General features: G+C 38.2%; 1 protein-coding gene across 2 annotated transcripts in view; it reads right to left on the bottom strand.

Moving 5' to 3' along the window:
• Positions 1-1,367: 1,367 nt before the first annotated feature.
• The window catches only part of ak1 (adenylate kinase 1), an 18,955-nt gene continuing 1,034 nt past the window's right edge, over positions 1,368-19,288 (bottom strand). The window contains exons 1-7 of one of the 2 annotated variants that reach the window (XM_072692716.1): positions 11,263-11,285; positions 8,034-8,063; positions 5,442-5,477; positions 3,693-3,856; positions 2,775-2,891; positions 2,501-2,692; positions 1,368-1,452 (exon numbers count right to left, since the gene is read on the bottom strand). In XM_072692716.1, coding sequence (XP_072548817.1) covers positions 1,384-1,452; positions 2,501-2,692; positions 2,775-2,891; positions 3,693-3,856; positions 5,442-5,477; positions 8,034-8,040 — 585 coding nt within the window. In that variant the 5' untranslated portion in view covers positions 8,041-8,063; positions 11,263-11,285 and the 3' untranslated portion in view covers positions 1,368-1,383. Of the gene's footprint in view, positions 1,453-2,500; positions 2,693-2,774; positions 2,892-3,692; positions 3,857-5,441; positions 5,478-8,033; positions 8,064-11,262; positions 11,286-19,288 lie in introns of those variants that run through there. The other variant, XM_072692715.1, reaches the window with a different exon arrangement.

The following is a 19,288-nucleotide window of genomic DNA, read 5'->3' as shown; positions in this document are numbered from 1 at the left end:
GGTGGACACAAGGCTCGTTCTCACCTGCTTCTTTGGGTCACCATGTTAAAAGGTTGAAGGTCATTTTTATTATTTTTTTATTATTATTATTTTTTATGATAATTTATCATTGTCATTTTCTTCAAACTACATCAGATTGACTGTCTCTGTGGTCAGTGATTAGTCAAGCTCACTTGACTTTTCACCAAACTACTTCTTTAACCAAGCATGCTACTGTGGCTACCAATGAACAGTACCTATTAGCATGAGGACAGCTGAGAAGATCATCGTAGTCTCTCTCCCCTCCGTCATGGACATTTACACTGCCCGCTGCATCCGCAAAGCAAACAGCATTGTGGATGACTCCACCCACCCTTCACACAGACTGTTCTCCCTCCTGCCATCAGGAAGAAGGTACCGCAGCATCCGGTCCAACACGACCAGACTCTGCAACAGCTTCTTCCCCCAAACCATCAGACTCCTCAACACAACTCAACTCAACTTCTGAACTGATGTCTTTTCTGCTACATGCACTCTCTCTCTCTCTCTCTCTCTCTCTCACTCTCTCCATTTACCCCAGATTATATGGGAAGCATTTGCACTAATAACCTTACTACCTCACTGGACTCTATTTATTACACACTGCATAATTTGCACACTGCCCCTAAACTATTTATTATATTGTGTTGTGTTGTCTGTCTGTACTTGTACTGTGTTGCACTTGTGTCTGTATGCACTGTATCTATGTTGCACCATGGTCCTGGAGGAACGTTGTTTCGTCTCACTGTGTCCTCTGTATGTAGTTGAAATGACCATAAAACTCACTCGACTTGACTTGACTTGACTTGAGTTTCACTTGACTCTGGTCATTTCTGAGATGCTAATCAGCAGCTTTCACTGGTTTGAATTCAGTGTCAGCAATGTTAGCACTTCCCACGTCTTCTGAAACCAGGCCTTGGTGGACCTTAAGGTATGCTTGGGATCACTTCAGTTGGCGGTTGGGGAAGTTGTGGTGCTGAGAACAGCAGAAGGAGCATGTTTAGGGTAGATCTGAGGAAAGGCTTTAATGGCAGTATTGAGTGTTGAGCAGTAAGTGTGGGAGTGTAGGTACGGGCATGCAGTACAGCCTGCCAGGGCAAACTCAAACAACATAAAACAGCAGTGAAGTGCCCTGAATATAGACTACGGCACCGTATCCAGGGGCAACCGAGAAAAATATTACATTAAGGCAGGAAATGTTGGACTGCAGTTGCCACTTGTTTTAGTTGTTTTCATTGAGTTTGGCACTTGTTGTTGTTGCTGTGTTGTTGTTGTTGTTGTTGTTGTTGTTGTTGTGATCATGGACTGTGGTTGTTTAGGACAGAAATAAAGACTAAAACCAAAGTTCATCCCATAATGTTCTCTTTACTTGAGGCTGTCAATAGCCTTAGAAACTTCTGCGAAGACGTCGTCCACAGCCAGCTCGGAGTTAATCTGAGGGAAGAGAGAGAAAACAGGCCTACAGTTTAAAGCATGTCCAAGTTATATATAAAAAAATAGCCTGGTCAGTTCAAAGTTTGGCTGGCTGGTTGACCAGCTTATCTTGTGACTAGCGTTGGGTATATTATTGCTTGAGTTTGACTGCTTAGCCGCCCCATCACCAACTTCACAAGACTAGTCAACCAGTATGACCATCTTGGTTGATCAGTACGGCCAAGCTGGTTGACAACCATGACCAGCATGACTGCTCAGCCAATTTGACCACACTGATCATCCAAAGTGACCAAGCTGGTCCATTGGTATGACCAGCCTGGCTAAATTATCAACCAGCTTGACCCAATAAGTCAACCAGTATGACCAGCCTGACCAACAGCAAATTGGGCAACTTGGTCATGTTTGTAGAACCACATGAAGAACTTGAGTTCATCAAACTCAAAGGAAAGCAAGATGCTCAAGAGCCAATGTGGTGAACCAGTTTAACCAGCTGGCCTACCAGTTTAGAATATGGTTTTACCTGGATGACCAGCTTTTTTACCACCATGACCCTCAAAGACCACCTCAGAACAGGGAGATCCTGCCATAGCAATAATTGCATTGCCAGAATAGTATCACCGCTATAGATATACTCTGCAAAAATTTCATGTATTGGATACATCGTATTGACAAAAGTATTGGGACACCTGCTAATTCATTGTTTCCTCTGAAATCAAGGTTATTAAAAAGAGTTGATCCTGCTTATGTTGGAGTAACTGTCACTACTGTCCAGGGATGAAGACCAGACTACTACTACTAGACTGTGGAGCAGCATTGCTGTGGGGATTTGATAGCATTTAGCTACAAGAGCATTAGTGAGGTCAGGATGTTGGATGATTACCACCCCACCTTATCTCCATACCAAACCAACTCCAAAACTCATCCTAAAAGTACTGGATGGAACTCCACCATCATTTGAGAAGACACAGGTCCACTGCTCCACAGATGAACCATCCGAACCATTGCTTTAAGGAACATTGTTTAAATGCAGTGCGAATCGTAAGCTGACCTTCCTGACAATGCCGCGGCCCTCGTAGAAGGCGATGACGGGTTCTGTGGCTTTATAGTAAAGGTCCAGGCGCTTCTTGATGGTCTCCTCGTTGTCGTCGGCACGGCCACTGGTCTCTCCGCGCTTCATCAGTCTCTTCACCATGGTCTCGGACTTGGCATCAATGTACAGCAGCAGAGCTGGTGCCCCAATCTAAAGAAACGCAGCAGTGGTCACACAGGTCTGGGATATAAACATACAATTGTGAGGATATAGGAAACCTAGTTCTCCTCACCTTCTTCTCAAACTCCTCTCCCTGTTTGACCTCGCGGGGGTAGCCGTCGATCAGGTAGCCCTTAGAGACGTCAGCCTTGGCGATCATGGCGTCCTTGATCATGTCCAGCACAGTGTCCTATAGGAAAAGACGACCTTAATTTCAAAGCTAGACAAGTGTCCATATGATCCACATAGTCATTCTGACAGAATATAATACACTACAGGAAGTGTAGGGGGCGATCTATAATGCTCTATAATGTTCATATGATCCACACGCTCATTCTGACAGGCTGTAATACACTACATAAAGCATAGGGGGCGCTATATAATGTGCTATAATGTTCATATGATCCACATGCTGCTTCTGTCAGACTGTAATACACTACAGGAAGAGTAGGGGGCGCTCTATAATGCTCTATAATGTTCATATGATTCACACGCTCATTCTGACAGACTGTAATACACTACAGGAAGAGTAGGGGGCGCTCTATAATGCTCTATAATGTTCATATGATCCACACGCTCATTCTGACAGGCTGTAATACACCACATAAAGCATAGGGGGCACTATATAATGTGCTATAATGTTCATATGATCCACATGCTGCTTCTGTCAGACTGTAATACACTACAGGAAGAGTAGGGGGCGCTCTATAATGTGCTATAATGTTCATATGATCCACACAATCATTCTGACACACTGTAATACACTACAGGAAGAGTAGGGGGCGCTCTATAATGCTCTATAATGTTCATATGATCCACACAATCATTCTGACACACTGTAATACATTACGGTTTACTACTACTATCTGTAGATGTAGCTTTGGAGATATCTGAGGATACTTTAGGATGTGCTTATTGGTTCTCTGATGAAGCAGTACATAGAGAAATTGTCTGAGACACACGGAAAGGTAGAAAAGTGGGCACATCTCACCAGAGGCACCAGCTCGCCCTTTTGCATGATGGCCTGGAGCTGTTTCCCCCTCTCAGAGCCAGAGGCCACCTCAGCACGGAGCAGGTCACCTGAGGACAGGTGAGTGTATCCATACTTGGCAACAACTTTCTCACACTGGGTACCCTTTCCAGAGCCGGGTCCACCTGAGGAGGACAGGGAAGTATTGTTTAGGGGGGATTTGATTTGAAAAATTGGATTTACTTAAAACAACATTAGCATCTGAGAATCTCTCACATCAATACCATTAAAGCGTCCTCAGATAAGATCACTTGTCTGCCAAAACGCTGTGGGTTTATTAGCTTATTTTAGGAACACTGACCTTAGTCAGTCTCAGGCAGACTCAGGTTTGCCTTTATTTAAGTACACTGTGGCACAAAACACTTTTAGTGACTGTTGTATCAGAACTATCGATGAAGGCGCTGTCACTAGTTTCAAGAAATAGATAGTATATTTAGCCTAAAATAACACCAATGGTACATGCTGGATACTGGATATCTATAATATAATCTCAGATATCTATCATTTGGGTTTTGACTCATAAGTGTACTGATATCTAAAACATTTTTACTAGACGGAGTTACAGTGGAGATATCTGGAACTATAATTTCTACTAGTAAAAAAGTAAGGACTAGGATTTCTGCCACTGCTGGTAGACCCGTATGACCATACGCTTCCATTCACCTGCAGATTCAGCTACTTCTTTTACACTAGGGTCTTTGGCCACACCCATACACAATCACTCCTTTTAGCCCATCAGTAAATTTATCTGCTTTGCTGACCTATTTCCCACATATCCAACATGACCCTCACTGCACTGTACTTCACTAAAACTCTTCTCAAAGTCTGAGTACCTTCCCACAGGTATTTATAGCCTGATCAGCACCATGATAGATTGTGCAGCACCCTTTACAGGAGCCTGAAGTTACTACTACAATCTTAAACACGCTGGGTGACTTATCTTTTGTCCATATAAATGTATATATGTATTTATATACTAGTATACAATGTATATATACAGAACATTTTTAAAAGTCATGCAGAGGCTTTAAGCTTGGGTAGTTTTATGGTTGAGTATATTGTGGTTTATGGGTAGGTACTCTGTTCCTTATAGATTACCACCACCTTACCACCCATATTAACATCGAAGTACAAATCAAAAGTATTTGACAAAAAAGATGTGACACTTGGAGTTTTATTGATAGTCACAATATATTTGGCTTATCACTGACTCACTTGCATATATATCCATATCATATACATATATTTATAAATCAAGTATACTGTACAACTGTACTGTGAGTATGTATATATACATACTGAATATTATTAACTTCTTATGAGTGTCCAGTGCATGAATAGTAATATAAGGAGTCCAATAAGGACAGATGCCACAGGCCCCCTTATGCTGCAGACCCCACATGTACCGTCAGTACCACGGCCTACAGAGTTTTATCATCAGCATGTAGCGTAAAATCAGTTACCCTAGGTAATTACAGTAATTTATTACAGAGCAGCCTGGGCTTCATGGTGGATTTAGCTGAAATACAGTTGGCTTATTTGCATAAATTTGATTTCAAACACTGTAACTGGGAGGAATCTGCCAGGCCTGCATTAGAACCTGTCACCACAGCACACTCCAGCAACTCTGCTGTTCTACAGCTAACCCGGTTCCATCAGTACCATCGCTGCTGCTAACAGCTGAAGCTGCTGGAGCTGTTTTGAACTCACCCACAACAAAGATGATCTTGGCGTCCTTAATTTTATCTGAAAAAGAGAGCAAGGACATTAATTAGCAGGTTCAGCAGCTGAGATTATACAGACAAGCATGTGTACTAGACCTGGGACGGTTTGGAGGTTTCCTCATTGGCTTTACTTCCCCAAACCTGCCCCCTTCCCTGTGTTTATAGAAGTTATAGAAGCTATAGTAGTGTGTCAGAGCTGTGTCAGAGCTGTGGAGCTGACGGCTGACCCCTTTCTTCCCCTCCGGGCTGTATGGACCGCCTCCGCAATGCTGATATGCAGCCCAGGCCCATTTCAGCCCGTCAGTGAAGCTGCACCTGCTTTTCTTTTTAAAAATCAACGTCTGCTCAGAACCTTACAGACGCGTCCAGCGTTGCCATGGCAGCAGTTCCTTACCACCTCACAGACACACAACACTGACACGTGTAACCTAAAACTGGCCCTGCCTATGTCAGGTGGGGAGGAGCTTTGAGGCCTGATTGTTAAATTCAATGTTTAAATTAAAGTGAATTTCCATGAAATCATGCAGAAGTGTTACCTGGTGAAGTGTAGGCTGGCTAAATTACACCCTGTGCTTATTCCAGACTGCCCCTTTTGGTCACTTCTACAAGAAAACCTGCTGTCCTTTTGGAACTGTATCCACTGCAGTGGTGCTGAAGCGCTTTTTTCTAATTTTCTTTAATTACAGCTGCAATTTTTAATGCAATTTCAGAATAGCTGTAAATTTACTTTTACATTTACTGCATTTAGCAGACGCTCTTATCCAGAGTGACTTACATAAGTGCTTTACTGCTCACTCAGAAAAAAAACCTTAGCTAGTTTGTAGAGGCTGGAGTCCAGAAGATCCCTCTAAGCTTAGATATTATTAAATACAGGGGTCAGTCTGGAGACCACACTACTCTACACACTCTACACTCTGCCTCTAAGTACTCTTGGAAGAGGAGGGTCTTCAGTCTGGGTTTAAAGACAGCGAGCGACTCTGCCGTTCGGACCCCCAGGTGCCAGAACAGACGTTAGTTATGATTGTTACTAATTGGTAAGTTATAAATATTACTGCTTGGATTATTAACCATTACAATACATGTATTTTACATTTAAGTCACAACTTCCTATTGAGGTCCAGTTATGATATAATATATAATAAGGACTAAAATAAGCATAAAGGGTTAGTGCATCTCATTATTAATATAACTAAAGTCCATTTAAAGGGATTATTAACAAATAAATGACTTATTTGCTTTGAAGGCAATGAAAAAATTCACAGCATTTACATAAAATTCTGTAACACTGTTAATAATCATACAATAATGATTCATATAATCCTCAGATCTGTAAAAAATATTGGATTTCCTAATTTTTATTTTCCTCTAATCCCCTAATCTGAATATTTGCCAGCAGTCTCTTGCCAGTGTTCTCTGGTCTGTTTACCACCTCTATACATTCAAAAGTTTGTGGACATCAGCTTCTCCAGAGTTGAAGGGTAATAATAAGGAGTCTGTTTCCCTTTGCTGCTGCATTAACAGGCTCTGCTCTCCTAAAAATTACTTACTTTAGATTTCAGAACACTGCTGTGAGGATTTGATGGCATTTGGCTGTAAGAGCATTAGTGAGGTCAGCTACTGACAATGAATAATTAGCTACAGATCAAAAATGCCACTCAGACTTATCCGAGAGGTATTTAATCATCTGCTGCTATACTGAATTGCAGTTGACGTAGACTGACCGACTAACTGACCAATAGACTGGTTAGTAGGTTCATAAATTTGGCTTGTTGGTTTGGTTGGTTGTCTTGGTAGTAGATTCATTAATTGGTTGGTTGGATAGTTGGTTGATTGGATGGCTGGTTGATTAGTAGAAACCTGTGTCAGCAATGGACGCACTGTAAAGTAGCTGGACTCATCTATTAAAAGGAGTATCTGGATACTTTTGTACATAAAGTCTATGTCATACATGTCATATGTATAACCAGTCCTATATTTAGTCATTTAGTCATCCGTTGCTTTACTGAATTGCAGTTTACATTGACTGGCTGATTGACTGATAGACTGATAGACTGGTTGGTAGGTCAATAAATTGGCTTGTTGGTTTGTTGTCTGGGTGGTAGATTAATTAATTGGTTTGTTGGTCGGTTGGATAGTTGGTTGATTGGTTAGCTGGTTGGTGTGTCTGTGTCTGGATACTACATAACTTGAATCACCTGCTGCTTTACTGAATTGCAGTGTAACATATTAGCCCAAAGCTTTACCACAATCAGCTGTAGGGGGGAGCTTGCACTGCAGTCTAGATATATGTTGTTGTAATATCCTATTCTACCACATGATGTCGCCACACAACACTGAATGAATGCTGCAGCTCTGGATTCACTGTAGCCGATGTGTTTATGGATACTGGGTATTATATCAAGGGCAGTTTCTCACAAAGCTAAAAAGCTCAGGCTTGGAGAACAATTTAAGGCCTTCTAGCTTACATAACCTGATCAAGACTAACTTGTCAGCCCTTCAGTTCAGAACAGTAATTCAGTGACGTACAGTTGATAATATGCCACTTTATCATGATCTGCAATAGGAAATATTGAGTTACCTGCCATGGTGATTTGTTACGTGGATATTCCTGCAAGTGAGAAAAAAGAGAAAAACATTAGCCAGTGACTCGCTTGATGGTTAGTGGTCAATCAGATGGAATTCACTTGCCCTTCTCCCCTGGCTCAACACTCCAGGTCCAGTTTTTCAGGCAACGTTTTCCTGGTTAATCTGATTTGCTTTACTGTGTCCAGGGCTCTGCGGTGTCTAACCGAACCCTGACAGTCCAGAGAGTACATCTCAACCGTTACAGCCATCTGCCGTTCAGAGAGCTGCCAGAAGAGTGACACTGCTCTACAGTGTGTCCTCTCACACCTCTGCTGTTCATACTCTAACCCAGAAACTAGCCACAGAACAGGAACTCCACACTCACACACAGAAAGGTTTATGCATCGACTGTAAAGTCCTCAGGCCTTCCTCAGGCTGAGAAAAAACTTGTGCAGTAAGTTACAAGTAAGTAAGTAAGTAAGTAAGCTAGTTCAGCAAGTTTACATAAACAGACACACTGATAGACTAAAGACTTATCACACACTAAGATGTATTACTCAGCAACTACAGGGACTTCTGGACAAACTGCTGGGGTCATTCTTTGGTAACAGATGTTTGTAATAACTTCTGGTTTGTTAGTTGGTTGACTGGTTGGTTGGTGGATTTATAAACTTTTGGTGGATTGACTGGTTGATAGATGGGTTTTCTCATAAATTTTGTAGATTGGTTGGTTGCTTAATTTGAACGGTGGGTTAAAAGGTTAGTTAATAGATTGGTTGATTGGTTGGTCAGTGGATTTTAGGGTTTGGTTGGTTGATTTGGTTGGTGGATTAATAGATTGGTTGGTTGGTGGATTGGTTAGGTGGTTGGTTGATGGATTAATAGATTGGTTGATTAATGGTCAGTGGATTTTAGGGTTTCGTTGGTTGATTTGGTTAGTGGATTAATAGATTGGTTGATTGGTTGGTCAGTGGATTTTAGGGTTTCGTTGGTTGATTTGGTTAGTGGATTAATAGATTGGTTGATTGGTTGGTCAGTGGATTTTAGGGTTTGGTTGGTTGATTTGGTTGGTGGATTAATAGACTGGTTGGTTGTGGATTGGTTAGGTGGTTGGTTGATGGATTAATAGATTGGTTAGGTGGTTGGTTGATGGATTAATAGATTGGTTGATTGGTTGGTCAGTGGATATTAGAGTTTGGTTGGTTGATTTGGTTGGTGGATTAATAGATTGGTTAGTTGGTGGATTGGTTAGGCGGTTAGTTGATGGATTAAAATACTGGTTGGTAAGTGAGTTGGTCAGTGGAATTTGTGGATTGGTCGGTTGTTTGGTGGGTGAATTAAAAAACTGGATGGTTAGTTGGTTCGTTGTTTGGTTGGGGTGGTTGGTCAGGCAGTTAGTGGATTGGTTGGTCGGCTGATGGATAAAAAAATTGGTTGTTTGGTCAGTGGATTAATAGATTTGTTGGTTGGTGGGTTGGTCGGAGAGTTGGTTGGTTGATGGATTGAAGGATCAGTTGGTTATAATCTGTAAATAATATAGTTTTTGCTTCTTTTTATGCTTTTTACTTCTATTATTTATATTGTGTAAATATTGGTAATTTATGTACATTTTGCATCTGAGTCTTACGATCCCTTTGCTGCTGTGACACTGTGAATTTCCCCACTGTGGGACTAATAAAGGATTATCTTATTTTATTTTTTCTTATTTAAGATGGGATTGATAAATTGGTAGGTTATTTGGTGGATTGGTAGATTGGTTGTATGGTGTTTTAAAAGATCAGTTGGTTGGTGTATTGATAAATTGGTAGGTTATTTGGTGGACTGGTAGATTGGTTGGATGGTGTATTGAAAGATCAGTTGGTTGGTGTATTGATAAATTGGTAGGTTATTTGGTAAATTGGTAGGTTGGTTGATGGTTGGTGGGTTGGTGTAACAGGTGTCTCTGTCTTGCTTTCATTTTCTCTTCCTAATTGTCTCTCTGTTTTGTTTTGGTTTCCCCATGTGCTTAAGAGCTCTGTTTCGTGTTCTCGTCTCCACCCCTTGCCCCTCCTAGTCATTAGTGTTCCCACCTGTGTCTCCTTTGTAGCCCTGCCCTCTGGTTATCCTCCCCAGGTGTTCCTGTTTGTGTCTTGTTCTCCTAAACCCCTGTGTTTGCTCTGTTGCTTGTCAACCATTGTTGATGTTGGTTTGCTTGCTGTGGTTTGGGTTCCTTGTTTTGTTTTCTGTGTTTTGTTATTCTTCATCCTTTTGGGTTTATATTATCTGTATTATAAATTATTGATAAAATAATACAGTCGCTTAAAGGACAAATAACCCCACTTCAACCAGGCTTTGCTGAATGTGTGCCATTGTACACCATTACAGTCAGGTGACTTGACTGATTGGTTAGCTTGTGGATTGATTGACTGACTGACAAAATAGACAGACAGACAAACAGACAGATAGATCGATATGTAGATAGATTGAATTAAAATTAAAATAAAAACAATGCTGATTCTTGTTTAATTTCTCCAAATTTCATATAAAATATTATCTCCATAGTTTGCAGCAAATTAACCAATAAATATATATTTTTTCATTGTGGTATCAGACTATACAAACCTTATGAGGCTAAAATCAGCTGTTGCACATCGTGAATAACCAAATTTAAGAGTAAAATAAAAGAGTTTGTAAGAGAATTAAGACATTGTAAACATTGTAAACGTCCCAGAATCTATTGAGTCCATATATGGAAACTGGCCTGTCTTTTCATCCTACAGCCGTTTAGATCTGCTGCCTACAGTGGGTATTTACACCAAGCCTGCTTTATAAATAGGCCAATCATGACAGAGGTTATTTACATATGTCCGTTTTAAAGGGACAGTAAAAAAAAAGTCTATTGAATTGAAGATTGGTCGCATAAAAGTAAATTATAGATTATTAAATATAGCAACATGCAGGAACATGCAGGCTGTGGCCCTTTAATAAAATGCTGAAGTGAAAACCAGCTGATCCGGCAGAGCCACACACACACACACACACACACACAAACACCCAAAATTAGTACTGATATACACACTTCCTATTAAGTTTAGCATGTAGTAACAGCATGCAGCACTCTGTTTCAGTCTACTCCAGTCGCCTAAGCCTAAAATACAGTGATTTCCTTAATCATATGTGTGTGTGTGTGTGTGTGTGTGTGTGTGTGAGAGAGAGTATGTGTGTGTGTGTGTGTGTGTGTCTGTTGCCTGTTTTAGTCTTACCAGTAGAGAGTGTGAGCTGGTCTCAGTGTCTGTGCAGGACAGGATGGCAGAGTAAACAGCTCTTGCAGCTCCTGTGGCTACATGTCTTGGTCATGTGACTCAGACACACTTCATATCTTATGTAAATGCTGAGGTTGGGAGGTGTGACTGCAGTCAAATGTTAGAGAAGTGCAGTACAGAAGTGTAATGAGCTCTAATGCAGTGAGTTTTAAGGGTATCCACTGAGCTATAATGTAATAAATGCCATTTCATAAAACAGGTGACCTTTGACCCCTTATGCCATTCTGCAATTGAATTCCTACTGTAATGTAAGAACTGTCCACTGTTTTTTACACACAGCACATTCACCAGTGTTAATCCACACTTAGTTAATGTAGCCCCACCAGTGTTGAATTAATTTACTGTGTATAATTACTAAACAACCATATTTAATTTATGCTAAAAAGTCCCAGAGCTATAAAAGAATTAAACCCAGTCTTGAACCACAATGTAGTATCAATTCTAAATCCCAACTGGAAATTTATCTTTAGTCTAGGTTTTGGCTTAATCTCGGTCTGATGAACTGGGCCTAAGAGTGCAAGAGCCTACAGGAATACTCCAGATTGGGGGCACATTTATATGCTGAATTACTGTAGATAATCATTTTGGCATGAGACAATATCCATTATGACTTATTCAGTATCCACTATGAATTATTTAGTATCCACTATGAATTATTCAGTATCCACTATTAAATATTTAGTAACTACTATGAATTATTCAGTATCCACTATGAATTATTCAGTATCCACTATTAAATATTTAGTATCCACTATGAATTATTCAGTATCCACTATTAAATATTCAGTAACTACTATGAATTATTCAGTATATACTATGAATGATTCAGTATCTACTATGAATGATTCAGTATCTATTATGAATGATTCAGCATCTATTATGAATTATTCAGTATCCACTATGAATTATTCAGTATCTACTATGAATGATTCAGTATTCACTATGGATTATTCAGTATCTACTATGAATTATTAAGTAAAAACTATGAATTATTCAGTATCCACTATTAAATATTTAGTAACTACTATGAATTATTCAGTATCCACTATGAATTATTCAGTATCCACTATTAAATATTTAGTATCCACTATGAATTATTCAGTATCCACTATTAAATATTCAATAACTACTATGAATTATTCAGTATATACTATGAATGATTCAGTATCTACTATGAATGATTCAGTATCTATTATGAATGATTCAGCATCTATTATGAATTATTCAGTATCCACTATGAATGATTCAGTATCTACTATGAATTATTCAGTATCTACTATGAATTATTCAGTATCTACTATGAATGATTCAATATCTATTATGAATGATTCAGTATCCACTATGAATGATTCAGTATCCACTATGAATGATTCAGTATTCACTATGGATTATTCAGTATCTACTATGAATTATTAAGTAAAAACTATGAATTATTCACTATCCACTATAAATTATTCAGTATCTACTATGAATTATGCAGTTATTTAGCAACCACTATGAATTACTCAGTGTCCACTATAACAAATTCAGGATGCATTATTTACTAACCGCTATGATGTTTTCAGTATTGCCTGAATTTGAATTATTGATCTCCTATAAATTCAGTATCTACTATGAATCATTCAGTATTCACTATGCATTATTCATTACTCCGTAACCACTATGAATTGCTCAGTTTCTACTGTGAAAAGTACATGAACTTTAAGTTGTGGACATTATATAGAAAGAGTTGCAGCATGTGTTAATGTGCTACAACACCCTTGTTTGTACATATGGGTGTGTGTATGTGTGTGTGTGAGTGAGTTGTTTCTTGAGCAAATAACTGAACTGAGCAGACAACATCAAGTCACCTGACTGTAATAGCACCTGTACAATGGCACACATTCATCTAGGCCTGATGGAATGGGTGTTATTTGCCCTTTACCTTTTATATCATTAACAGTGCATGGCACTCTTAGAGTGTGCCCCTGGCTGCACTGAGGGTTAGTGTTGATAGAAGCTTTTTACACTGGTCTGAAACAAGATATGATATTTCTACAGCGTTGGAGCTTTTGCTTATGACCATCATAAAACAGGACAACATTTTTATTTTAAGTAATGTAATATAAGTGAAATGATGTTAGTAAATAATCACATTTAAATTATTAAAAGTAATTAATTTGTGTCATATTTTAAATATTTTGTAAAAACAATAATTTAACCTATTTAAACTTATTTTTGTACATGTTTTGATTGAACAAATATTAAGTCCAAGTCTTTTACAATAAAAAAAATCTTTTAATTATTTCGAGACCCTTATATTCAAAGACCCTTTCTCTAAACAAAACATTGTAAACCAAGTAAAAACTGTCTGAAGATTTAATAAGCTGTTATTATTCTTACAACAATCTCAGAAATCAGTGATATTTTACTGGTTTCACTTGTAAGTATGTCCGTTTGTGCAGTGTAGGACCTAGATGCAGAGCTTCTGGTGCTGTTGGAAGGAGGAGGATTTATGATTTCTACATTCCTCAATCTTCTCTCCAGCATAGGAGATTTATGTACCTTCTAGTGACCCTCGCTCTTTGCAAATGTCACCCGAAGGCCTGATTCAGCACCGGCCACTTTGAGCTGCCCACCCTGGCCAAGTATGGTGCCCCCCTAGAAGCCTTCTTGGCATGCGAGGTAGCTATACTCCAAGGCCCAAGACTACTTATGCAGAATAACTGTACTAATGGACATGTGCAGCAAATGGAACCGTCATGAGTGTGTGTATGACTTAATGGTGCTCTGAGAGAAGGGATGCATTGAATGTATTAATTCACTGAGCACTAGCAGTAAGATTGTGAACACAAAGTACCAAGTGTAACATGAGCATGGCTGCAGCACAGTTTGTAATATTTTCTATTAAAAGCATTTCTAAACTGGACCCCGGCTCCATCAGCAGCTGAATTTATTAATGTATTATTAATTTATTATTTTATTAATTATTCATTTATTTAGATGCATTGAATTGATTAATTTTTATTTGCATTTGAATGTAAACCTGAATAAAACATTAGTGCTTTTATAATAAATTCTGTGAAATGTTAAGTTTATAGAAGAACTTTGTATGTTATCTGTTTATGTAACAAGGTTCCATTTAATATTATATGAAACAATTTCTGTTGGTCCATTCATCATGAAATACTTTTACAGTATAAAAATAAATAAATACATTTCTTTTACATACTGTTATAAAGTAAACTGAAATATATAACAGGTGCCACTCAGTATGTAACAGTATATAATACTTTATGATTTGTATCCCTGCTGAACTAAACCCATTACATATTATTAATCGAGCCACACCTGTTGCACACCTGTTATTTACTGAATGGAACCTCTTATAACCTGATTATATACTGGACTGAATCTGTTACAGTCTGTTATATACTGAGTATAACCTCGTACATACAATTATATTCTGAATGGAACCTGTTACACACTATCATATACTGAACCTAATATATTACATACTGTTATACAATAAACTAAACCTGTACACACGTATTATATGCTGTTATATACTAAACTGAACCTATTATATACTGTTATATACTGAACTGAACCTATTATATACCGTTATATATTGAACATGACCTGGTATATACTGTTATATCCTTAAATTGACATATTATATGCTTTTATATACTGTTATAGATACTGAACAGAACCAGCTATTTACTGTTATATACTGAACAGAACCTGTTGCATACTGGTACATTTCGAACAGGACCTGTTATAAACTTTTATATACTGACAGAACCTGATATTTGCTGGCATATACCGTTTTATACTAAAATAGATCTATTATATGTTTTTATATACAGGTTATATACTGAACAGAACCTGTTACACACTGTTACATACTGTTATATACAGACTGGTATATACTTAACTGAACATGTTGCATACTGTTATATGCTGAACTGAACCTGTTATATGCTGGCATATACTGTTTTAAATTGACCTATTATACGCTTTTAAATATATGCTGAACTATGCCTATTATGTATCGTTATAAACTGAACTGAACATGTTGTATACTGTTATATACTGAACTGAACCTGTTACATACTGGTATACACTAAACAGAATCTGTTACATACTGGTATACACTAAACAGAATCTGTTACATACTGATATGTACTGAACAGAACTTGTTACAAACTGGTAAATACTGAACAGAATCTGTTACATATTAGTATGTACTGAAAATAATCTGTTACATACTGGTATGTACTGAACAGAACCTGTTATATACTGAACAGAACTTGTTATATACTGTTATATACTGATCAGAATCTGTTACACACTGTTATATACTGAACAGAATCTGTTACACACTGTTATATACTGAACAGAATCTGCTACACACTGTTTTATACTGTTATATACTAAACTGAACCTGTTACACGCTGTTATATACTGATCAGAATCTGTTACACACTGTTATATACTGTTATATACTGATCAGAATCTGTTACACACTGTTATATACTGAACAGAATCTGTTACACGCTGTTATATACTGTTATGTACACACTGGTATATACTGAACCGAATCTGCTATATGCTGTTATAAACTGAACTGAACCTGTTACATACTGGTGTATACTAAACAGAACCTGTTATATACTGTTATATGCTGAACAGAACCTGTTATATACTGTTATATACTGAACAGAATCTGTTACACACTGTTATATACTGAACAGAATCTGTTACACACTTTTATATACTGTTATATACACACCGGTATACACTGAACTGAATCTGCTATATGCTGTTATAAACTGAACTGTTACATTACTGATCTGGTTGCAGTAGAGAGCAGAGAGGCACTAGCAGTAAGATTGTGGACAAGTGTAACATGAGCATGACTGCAGCACGGTTTGTAATATTTTCTATTAAAAGCATTTCTAAACTGGACCCCGGCTCCATCAGCAGCTCAAGAGGGTCCCGTCTCCTGCTGTTACAGATACAGTTTCCCACGTCAACACGGCCATTCCCTGAGTTACATTACACAACCAATGAAATGCTAAACCCCATGCTGTATCTGATCCTTTCGACTGCACTACAAATAACTTCATACCCGATTGTACGTTTGCAATAGGATGCAGCAATTACGCCACTTTACCAAACCACAGCCAGCCCAGACTCTCCCTAGCCAGTTAAGATTATTCTATCACTATCTACAAGGTGCATTTGAGAAACAGGGCCTAGCTCATTAACACTCCCTTCCCGAGCTGACGTGGGTGTGTTACAGTGGGGAAAACACTAAAATGAACATGGAGGCCCCAGCTCTGCTGGTGGGAACCTTCTTCGAAAGTGTCAGAGGTTTTAATAGAGGGAAGCCTGCTGCTACTCCCTCAATCATGTAGTTCGGCTAAAAAAAGAAGCCTCCAGCAGCTGTCCACACATGCCACGGCCTCCATGAGAGCAAGACGTGACCTTGCAGACCCTCTAAGCTTTCTGACTCGAATTTGGTGGTGATAGGAAACTCACTGTCTTGGATTGGTGGTGATAGAAGTCACCATGCCTACAATGCAAATATAGCTCAAACTGGTCAAGCTGGTTCTTTTTAGCTTTTAGCTTTTAGCTGGTCTACCAGCATGACTAACGTGACCAAGTTAGACAACAAGTATGGTCTACAAAGCCAAGACTGGACCAGCCAGCCCCTCCGTACTTGATGGCGATGGTCAATCAAAAGCCTGATCTGCACTGAGAGCCCTTCCAGCTTCAAGTACGGCTCAGCTCGACCCGCCATCCTTTAAGATCCACAGAAGACGAGCGTCCAGACTTTTTACTGTCCTGCACCGAAGTGGTGGAATGAACTTCCCCTGGGTGTCCGAACAGCAGAGTCCAACACTCGCTGTGCTCAAACCCAGACTGAAGACCCTCCTCTTCTGAGAGTACTCAGGCGAAGAGAAGAGTACTATGGTCTCCATATTGATTATATAGATTATAAGATTAGAGGGATCTTTTGGACTCTAGCCGATACAAACTAGCTAAGCGGCCAAGTGGCTTTACTGAACTAGTCAACCAGCTTAGTTGTCCTCCAAATTAAAATGAAAACATACGCTAAGCTAGCCAAGAGCTAATCAGCAAAAGCCGGTGTTGAGATGGATTTCCCAGCAGTTATTACCACAAACCAGCAGTGAACGAAACCTGGAGATGATGGTAAAAATGTTGAATATATATGTTTTGTTCGTGACTACTTGTTCGGCATGTATCCATCCACTATGAGTGGGCTTCAAGATAAGTTGAATTCCCCCAAAAAACTGCACTAATGGTGTGGTGGTATCATGCAAGACGGAAAACACCAGTACCCGCCAGCGAGCTACCCCACCATGTGGGAGACCAGGGTTCAATTCCTGGTCTGAGTGACTATGCTGTGCTACACCAATACGAGTCCTTAGGCTTGACTCCTAACGCTGGCCCACCTCTGTAACATTAGCAACCATGTGAGGGCCTGAGGGGTTTTATTCACCATCGCTGTGAACAATTCTGACTGGGTATGTTTCTCTAGAACGGATCGTTTCACACCAAACCCACTGTTAATGACTTGTTTACATCTAAATTGCTTATTTTTGCAGATAATGTGACAATAAATGTGGAAATGTGCCTTTAACATGACATTAATAGATAAATACACTGCATTGTTTATTTTTTTAATTTATTCAGTTGTGCAAAAAATCTTGTCAGAATATTGTTGTTATATTTTTATACATTTTTAAAAATTACAATAAATATTAATTTGAATATTAATTTGACAATAAAATGACCTATTATATGCTTTTATACACTGTTATTTATACTGAACAGAACCTGCTATTTACTATTATATACTGAACAAAACCTGTTGCATACTGGTACATGTCGAACAGGACTTTTATATACTGAACTGAACCTGTTATACATAACCTGTTTTATTTATTCAGTTGCGCAAAAAATCCTGTCAGAATATTGTTGTTATATTTTTATACATTTTTAAAAATTAAAATAAATATTAATTTGATTATTAATTTGACAATAAATGTGGAAATTTGCCTTTAACACGAAATAAATAGATAAATACACTGCATTGTTTATTTTTTTATTTATTCAGTTGCACAAAAAATCCTGTCAGAAGATTGTTGTTATATTTTTATACATTTTTAAAAATTAAAATAAATATTAATTTGATTATTAATTTGACAATAAATGTGGAAATTTGCCTTTAACACGACATAAATAGATAAATACACTGCATTGTTTATTTTTTTTATTTATTCATTTGCGCAAAAAATCCTGTCAGAATATTGTTGTTATATTTTTATAACATTTTTAAAAATTAAAATAAATATTAATTTGATTATTAATTTGACAATAAATGTGGAAATTTGCCTTTAACACGAAATAAATAGATAAATACACTGCATTGTTTATTTTTTTATTTATTCAGTTGCACAAAAAATCCTGTCAGAATATTGTTGTTATATTTTTATACATTTTTAAAAATTAAAATAAACATTAATTTGATTATTAATTTGACAATAAATGTGGAAATGTGCCTTTAACACGACATTAATAGATAAATACACTGCATTGTTTGTTTTTTTTATTTATTCATTTGCGCAAAAAATCCTGTCAGAATATTGTTGTTATATTTTTATAACATTTTTAAAAAATAAAATGAATATTAATATCGCAAGTAATTACAAACTACTGTAAGTTACAGGGCTACCGGCTACACTACTACAGGCAGTACTAGCAGCTCCGTTAGCTAGGCGGCTAATCCGTTGCCGTGACAACAGTGCGCCTTTAAGAGCGCGAGGGAGCTGCGTGTGACGTAAAGGCAGGAAAGTGCGTAACGCTTTTACGCGTTTACAGATCAACAACAAGCACTTAATTGCCTTCATTAGCGTGTTTATTCCGAGCCGGAGGGGCGGAGAGGCGCCCA

This window comes from Salminus brasiliensis, chromosome 1, assembly GCF_030463535.1.
Source record: "Salminus brasiliensis chromosome 1, fSalBra1.hap2, whole genome shotgun sequence".
Taxonomy (NCBI): domain Eukaryota; kingdom Metazoa; phylum Chordata; class Actinopteri; order Characiformes; family Bryconidae; genus Salminus; species Salminus brasiliensis.
The sequence above is the reverse complement of the archived record's forward strand: the minus strand, read 5'-3'. Positions and strand labels throughout refer to the sequence as shown.